We start from the raw sequence: 6,355 nt of genomic DNA, 5'->3' as shown, positions 1-6,355 counted from the left end.
CGTGCGCTGGCATCGCACAGCAGACGGGCGCCTTTTGCGTTTCCCCTCCATCGAAACGCGGCCGCCTCGGTCGGGTTGAACGAGTCAAATTTGTTAATAACTGTGTGTAATAATTGACAGTTGCTCCAAACTTCGAGGGTTCTTCAACATTCACCGACATCGCAGTAGCACATGAGCCCTGGACTGAGGGCTCCACTCAAGAAGACGAGCAGAGTATTTTGTAATAAATGTTTTTCGTCGTCCCCCGGAGACTCGCGGCCGGCGTTTATTCGTCTTCGTGCTCGGCAGCCGAACGCCGCGAAAATGAGCCACCGCGGCGGGTTGCATGATATACAGGCAGGTCTGAAGTTTACTCACTTTCGAAGAGCTTTGGGCCGAGACACGGTTGCTGGACTGAAAGAGGTCTAGCTGGAAAACTTACTGCTTACCGAGCCCTGTCACAATGACTTCAAGCAGCTGTGACCCATTTGCAAGTATTGCTCTGAGCAGTGCACACAGCGTTTTGTGTGTGTGACATTCACTGTGGTTATTGGTGCTGATGCTCTGGCCATCTTGAACCAATATGCATATTTGTGTGACAAATTCACACTATTCCCACGACCTCGGCGCACTTAACACAGTGGCCACTAACTGCACACTGCTCTCAGTAGCTCAGGATGCTGCAACTTAAATTCTCTTATATATATATATATATATATATATATATATATATATATATATATATATATATATATATATATATATATATATATATATATATATATATATATATATATATATATATATATATATATATATATATATATATATATATATATATATATATATATATATATATATATATATATATATATATATATATCACAACTCTGGGCACTGACAATGCAGAGACACAATACCTAGCAGCTACAGCTTATAAAATATCTGCATTTCAAGTGTACCATAGCATTTGCTTGCACTCATGAGGGTGCACAGAGCACCATGGGTTGATGTTGGCATTTCTTGAGTTGGGAGCAAGCAATAATAACCCATATTTGCTAAGGTAGGACTAGGTGTATATAACCTCTTTTGGCAGAACAGCTGCAGAACCACCATACAGCAACTACTTGCATTAAAATTTATCCTGCGTATGACATGCTAATTATTGCACCACTGCAATAAGGCCAGTTGGAAGTCAATGCCTGGCCTGTGCACTCTTTTCTTTTTACTCTTCACTGTACGATTCTACCTGATGTACACTCCCTGCCAGCAGCAGCAGTACTTTTCACTTTGAACTAATGATTTCTAAACACATCACTCAGGATTACTAATTATACAGCAATGCAATTGTTTGCATGACAGTAGAACTCAGAGTCAGTTGCTGGTGCTGGTTATTAGATTTTCAAATTCCGAGCCAATACTGTGCCTCAAGGCATGCAATAATGGTGGGCTTTCAACCAACTTTGATGTACAATTTCAGTACAATGGCACGCCTGCATTTCACCACTGCTACGAGGCCGCCATGGCCAGGACTAAACCTGTAAGCATGTGCTCTGCAGCCAAACACCATTGCCACTGAGTCACCATGGCAAGCAGCATCATGTGGCACTGCAAAAGTAGCAGGAGGATCAGCAACACAGCACTGAACTTCCATCTTCATGATGAACAGACAGATGCATGTGCACAGTCGTCAGCCAAGGGCATGAGTGACAAAAATCTCAATCAACTGTGGTGAAACAAAGATCCGCGGATGGAAAAATAAATTTGCACATGCCACCCAAGATCCTGAAAGACAAAACAATGAAAGTGGCCGACATGTACATTATACTGGCAAATTTTATGTGGCTGTGCACTGGAAGCTAGGAGTGTGCAACAACCTGTGCAGACCTGTGCATACCTGTGCGGTTGGCTCATGAATGCCAGAGAAATGCAATATTGCACAAGCCATTCCCTCGCACTCATAGCTTTTGCTGCATAGCCTCTGCAAATGTCTGCAAGTATTGCTCATTTTTTTTGTTCTCCCTGAAATAAAACTTTAATAAGACCTATTTCACCATAGTTGATGGCATTTGCACGACACATGCCCCTCATATATTTCTGTCCACTGTGCACTCATACATGTTTGTCAATATTAAAATTCAGACCCCCGATACTGTAAAGTCACTTCACTGTTTGTCCTTCCTATTTTTGCAATGCCACATGATAAAAGTAAATGTTCAGATTGCATTGCACTTTTCATAAGGAATAAGGAACGGGCAAATGAACTGCAAATGAAGCGGTTCAGACAGATGTGACACTTTATGTACAGGCACAGCCAAGCTTCACGAATAATACATCAGAGAAAGAATGGCCGAAGATGGCGCGAAAGTCAGAATGCATGCTTTAAATAACTGAATCACAGCTCAACAAGAAAAGTACATAAACAGAATCTCTGCAAATGCTGGCCAATAATATATCTCATTAGTGTGCAGGCCAGCATAACTTACTGCTGCAAAAATGCCAAGTTAGCCAGTGGTTCATAAATATCTGAATAACAAGCTCAATGATGAAGGGAAACTGATGACATCAATAAGGATGCCAGTTTTTTTTTTCTCATTTTCTTTACTGCATGCTTAGCAATATACAAAGCCCACATCAAAGTTTGCCCATTTTCGTAACACACAGACTGATTCCATTCACCAAAGCGGAAGGCAAAGGCGAGAACAATTAGCATGCAGATCAGCGCCACATTCCATTTGCTGTACCTCCTTCACACACAAGTCATGGCTTGGTGGCGCTGCAACACCGGTGGTAACATGCCCTCTTGAATTCATCACACAGTTCTGTCCGCCACGCTCTGATAGCCCACAATCATTTCTGCCCCATTGGATGTCTGGTCCTTCTCTTCCACCTCTATGCAGAGGATGGTCTCTGGCCGGGGCATGTCATCTTGAGATGTATCGTCATTCTCAGGAGGTCCCTGCTCACCATCTTTTGTAGCAGAATTGCCAACCGCAATGATTTTTGCCAGAAGTTCATGCCGGGTTTGTTCGAGTCTGTAGTTCTCGTGAATCCTACGGTGCTGCTTGAGGTTCGCTGACGACCCAAAGCGCTTGCCGCACTCGGGACATGGGAAAGGCCGTTCCCCAGAATGTATCCGCTGATGCTGCCTTAAATTGCTTGATGTCTGGAAGGCGCGTGGGCACTCAGAGCAGGCAAACGGCCGCTCGCCCGTATGAGTTCTCTCGTGCTGCCTCAGGTTTGTGGATGTGCCAAAGCATCGGTCACAGTGGGGGCATGGGAAAGGGCGTTCACCCGTGTGCGTTCGCCGGTGCTGGCGAAGGTTGCTCTCTGTGTTGAAACGCTTCTCGCATATATCGCATGGGAAAGGCCGCTCGGATGATGAGTGGCAAATATTGTAGTGTTGCCTCAAGTTGCTGAGGTTGCTGATAAGCTTCTTGCAGACAGGGCACGTCTGTGGTCCTGACCTGCTACCTGTCGTTTTCTCCCGGGTGCTTGTTGTGACAGTTTCCTCAGCAGCATCAAGTGCGCTCTCATCCACAATGAGTGGATCTGCATATGTGTGATGCTTGAAAATAGAGGATCTGGTTGGACCTATCCTCTTGCTGCCTCCCGGTCGGACAGAAACATTGGGCACATCAGTGGCCCTCTGCTCAGAATCCTTAGTCACAACGTTAATAAAGAGCCGCGGTCTTACATATGGTCTTCCCCTGTGCGCAAGCAGGAGGGCGCCACGGTGAAAGCAGAGTTCAGGCTGAGCCTCCTGCTTTTTGTCGGAAGCGACCAAGTCACCTTTGGGCACCATAGTGGTTGCCTCGCTGCATGATCCACCGCTGGTTATTCCACTGGCACCGCTGCTGCCCACAGAAACAGGTGCAGGCACTGCGCTGCCATCTGGGCAGGCAATCTTTAAGGCCTTAGCATGACCTGAAAAACGGCACAAAACGATCCATCGCTAGAGTCAAGCATGAAAGCAGCACACATATCAGTCTTGGTAAACCACAGAGAGAATAAGGCGCATTACTGCATGCTTAGCATGGTAGAGTGCAGTCAGCAGAAACCAGAGTAAATTTTTATGGATCCAAAAGAATCGCCAGCACGAAATTCTCCCGGCACTGGCCTCCTACTAGCTAGAAAATAAGCGGAGACTTTTCCCCGTGGAAACTGGTTTTGAGCATTCCGGAGGTTCCATGCCACCCCTCAGGGACAGAATTTTCCACGAACAGAAATGTGACCGCTGCTTAGACTGCGGTTGATAGTAAGCAATGTCCTAGTTAGGCTATATTTCTTAGATAGGCGATATCGCAGTATCTGGGCTAACTTTCTGAGAGTCTCCAGATAAGAAACAGCCAAATAACACGCAGCCTAGCAGCAGTACCCGTTCTGATGTAGACACACAACTGTAAATAAATTATGATGTCTAAACGCTCAGCTTCTTCCCCTGAACTGTATTAAACTAAAACCTAGAATCCGCGCGACGAACGCGCGGCACGGGAGATATTGCACATCGAACTATGTGCTCCACTTAGTGCGTACTCGCACACGCACAAACACTAAATGTGTAAAAAGAAATACGATCACGGGGAAGCAATGCACACAATGGGAGGTGGGTTTGGTAAGCCAGCTCGAGACTTCGAAGCACCCTCCCGAGGGCTGCGAACTGTTTGCCAACTAATAACTTCACTTATCGGAAGTGTCTAGCCTCGTTAGCCTCGTTAATCGAGATTTTCTAAGTTTTCGATTCCTAAGTTCTCCGTAGCCGATAAGGACTATGAAGATGGCGAAGTAATTACTCTCACGACACCCTATGTAGCCGATCATTAACTCGCAAGCTCCGGACCAACCTGATACATTTTCCAGCGGCCGACAAGATGCACTATGCGGGGAAAATCAAGGACAGTCTTTTTCGCTCTCTTGTCGCCGTAAGCAGCAAATCAGAGGTCAGTGCCGGGAGAATTTCAGCCCAGGTGAGTGCCGGTAGAATTTACGCTGCCAATTTTTTATTTATTATTATTGCTAGCAACACTGCGGGCAGCCCACTTACCTGAAGAAGCCAAGTCTTCCGGGCGATCAGCTGGGCGTTTAATCATTTTCGCGGCACCGGAAGCCGCCATACAGAATCCCACCGCTCCTGCGACAAGCCTGGTGAACCTTATTCCATGTTAAATACCTTGAGGGAGAAACGCCATCGAACATTACATTAGTCGGTTCTCATCGTCCTCCATTTTGGAGACAGCGAGTTGGATAACATGTGGATAGTAACGAGCCCAAAAGCACTGTATGCTACCCAAGCAAGTGTGGTAGGCAGCGCCACTATGCATGTCTGTGCTGTGTTAACGTCTTCAGCGAACGTTTACCCCTTTCGTTTGTAGCCGTTAAACAAAGCAAGGTAGCAAGCAAATTGCAAAAAAAACACAGACGCAAATTGCATACGACGATGCGATGGCTGAGCTGTAAGAGTGGATCAGAAAGTTCACGCTTGGCGACCTTGCCTCGAAGCTCTTTGCCCTTATGGCCTTGCAACTTCTCAGTGTTTCCATTTCTTTTTCGTGAACCCGTAAGTGATACGCAGCGATATCTGCCTCTACCCTGCGGCCTGGCTACATTTAGCCCGACAGCTGGCAGTGGCGCGGCAGTTCGTACGTTAGTACCTCATGCAGGAATTTTTTACACCGGTAGCCGCTCGACGCGCAGCAAACCCGGCCGCGGCGGAGGCTTTTTGATAGAGGCGAAACGCAGAAGACGCCCGTGTGCTGTTCGATGTCAGTGCAATTCCAGGCAATGCTAAAGATCCCCACGAGGTCGAAATTAGCACTCTACAACGGAACCTCTTCCTTCTTTGACTCGCACTTTCCTCCCTTCCATCACGACACAGTTGAGGTGTTATTGCACCTTCAGTTTCATCAAAAAATGACGGATGATTTAATGTCGCTTGGCCAAATGCAAATTAGGTGCGCTATAGTCGGATGCAAGTCACGAAAAAAAGCGGCTTTTCCCGGCAAAGCCCACCATTGCCGCCAATCTGCCGATTATCATCAGCCTGCTCTCGTAAGTAGCGTGACAATGCAGGGGAAGGATATTATCCCCGACAATGCAGGGACAGGATTATCCCCTTTCATAAGCGACACGGCAAAAATGCTTCTCGCGACAGCGTTACTAACCTGCACACATTTCTTAATATGTAACTAGTTTGTGTATATTACCTCTCCCACTATCCTCTCTTTCTGTTCCCTCACCTCTTTCATTTCATTTCTCCATTCTTCCTGATATCCTTGATTTCCGCTGCCCCAGCTCAGGTGCTCCAATATTGATGGCAAATGCCGGGGCTAGCAAAAGTTTTTCCTTCCTCTTAATTATTATTTTAATAAAATCACTT

General features: G+C 46.2%; 1 protein-coding gene across 1 annotated transcript; it reads right to left on the bottom strand.

The window, feature by feature from the left end:
- Positions 1-2,560: 2,560 nt before the first annotated feature.
- LOC144126191 (uncharacterized) lies at positions 2,561-5,226 on the bottom strand. The gene is made up of 2 exons (XM_077660189.1): positions 5,024-5,226; positions 2,561-3,906 (listed from the first exon to the last, which is right to left on the bottom strand). Exons 1-2 carry the CDS (start codon positions 5,091-5,093, stop codon positions 2,792-2,794), a joined length of 1,185 nt encoding a protein of 394 aa, XP_077516315.1. The 5' UTR covers positions 5,094-5,226; the 3' UTR covers positions 2,561-2,791.
- Positions 5,227-6,355: the final 1,129 nt, after the last annotated feature.

This window comes from Amblyomma americanum, chromosome 3 (genome assembly GCF_052857255.1).
Source record: "Amblyomma americanum isolate KBUSLIRL-KWMA chromosome 3, ASM5285725v1, whole genome shotgun sequence".
NCBI lineage: Eukaryota > Metazoa > Arthropoda > Arachnida > Ixodida > Ixodidae > Amblyomma > Amblyomma americanum.
Note: the sequence above shows the minus strand (reverse complement) of the source record. Positions and strands in the feature narration are given on the sequence as shown.

Bases quoted from the DNA above. Each gene is read 5' to 3' on its own strand.
- LOC144126191 (XM_077660189.1), bottom strand. From the start codon at position 5,093: ATGGCGGCTTCCGGTGCCGCGAAAATGATTAAACGCCCAGCTGATCGC. The intron at 3,907-5,023 runs GTAAGTGGGCTG...GCCGTTTTTCAG, and splicing joins GGAAGACTTGGCTTCTTCAG to GTCATGCTAAGGCCTTAAAG.